Source organism: Musa acuminata, chromosome BXJ1-9 (genome assembly GCF_036884655.1).
Source record: "Musa acuminata AAA Group cultivar baxijiao chromosome BXJ1-9, Cavendish_Baxijiao_AAA, whole genome shotgun sequence".
Taxonomy (NCBI): domain Eukaryota; kingdom Viridiplantae; phylum Streptophyta; class Magnoliopsida; order Zingiberales; family Musaceae; genus Musa; species Musa acuminata.
In genome coordinates, this window is record NC_088335.1 from 36718281 (window position 1) to 36719770 (window position 1490).

At 46.4% G+C, this 1490-nt stretch overlaps 1 protein-coding gene across 1 annotated transcript; it reads left to right on the forward strand.

The window, feature by feature from the left end:
- Positions 1–675: 675 nt before the first annotated feature.
- On the forward strand, positions 676–1098 carry LOC135594102 (uncharacterized). The gene has a single exon (XM_065084521.1). It carries the CDS (start codon positions 676–678, stop codon positions 1096–1098), a length of 423 nt encoding a protein of 140 aa, XP_064940593.1.
- Positions 1099–1490: the final 392 nt, after the last annotated feature.

Genomic DNA, 1490 nt, shown 5'->3' on the forward strand with positions numbered 1-1490 from the left:
TTGCACTTTCCGAATCAGCATTTAGACGTAAATTTACTTTTTCGTACGATCATCATATTTCAGATTACGTTTACATTTTGATTTTTACCATAACTACAAACTGCCTTTATACCCTTGCTTAAACTGCATCTCGCCTAATCAAGTGATTTATGAATCAGCATTTAGACGTAAATCAGTTTCTTCGTACGAACGTCATATTTCAGTTTGCGCTTATATTCTGGTTTTCATCATATCTGCAAACTGCCTTCATAGATTGACTTTAACATCATCTTGCTTGATCTTAAGTTAAAGTAATCTTAGAATCGGCTTTCAAACAGAAATCATTTTTATCGTTCAAACGCAGTTTCGTTTTAATCGCAGAAAGTTTTCCGCTGCACTAATTCACCCCCCCCCCCCTCTTAGTGCTCTTGATCCTAACAAATCCTACACACTTAACTCAATAATATGGATTAGATCAATTAACCCATCAATTGATTTTATCATCAAAATCTGAGATACAACCAAAGCTTCACATGGAAGAATATAATCACCCAGTTCGGGATCCCGAAGGCTATCATCACCAACAACGGAGCTCAATTCAATAATGCTAAGTTCAAGGCCTACTGCCAATCATACAGGATCTAGCTGAAGTTTAGCTCAATTGCGCACCCCCAGACCTATGGCCAGACTGAGGTAATGAACCGGGCGATTTTGGAAGGCCCCAAGAGGAGGATCTCGGGCGCGCACGGAGCTTGGGTGGAGGAGCTTCCCAGCGTCTTATGGGCAATGCAGACGACTCCCAAAACCATCTCGAGGGAGTCTCTATTCAGCCTCGCCTATGGGACTGAAGTAGTCCTTCCACCCGAGATGGTGTTCCTGACCCTACGCACCTCCAGTTACAAACAAAAGGATTTCGAGGAGGGCCTCCGAGCAAACCTAGATCTCCTCGTAAAAAGGAGGGCCAAAACACATCTGCGTACCTTGGCATACAAGAAGGCAATAGCCCAGGTCTACAACCACAAAGTCCGCCTGCGGCCGATCAAAGTCAGGGACCTTGTCCTCCGAAGGGCGGAGGTCAGCGACCCGACCCGAGCAAGGGGAAAGCTCATGCCCAACTAGGAGGACCTGTATCAAGTCTATGATGTGGTCTGAGAGGGGACCTATCGACTCGAAACCATGGAGGGAAGCCCCCTACCAAGAACTTGGAATGTGGCAAACCTAAAGAAGTTCTACCCGTGAGAAAGGCGAGTCGGGGTGCGGGGAAGACATGCGAAGCACACGCACATGCAGCCGGGAAAAAACCAAGGTAGAATTTCAAAATAAAAACATTTCTTGGCAAAAAGAGGCATTACATGAATAGGTCGGGCAGGACAGCCCCAAATCCGACCAGTAAAAAAACAAAGAGAAAAAAGAGAGGAGGAAGGGAAGCACAGCCCCTAGCTCGAGGGGGGAGTCTTGGGCCCATCATCGAAGGGGATGCTCGCCGGCATGTCGATGTTTTTGTCTGCTAG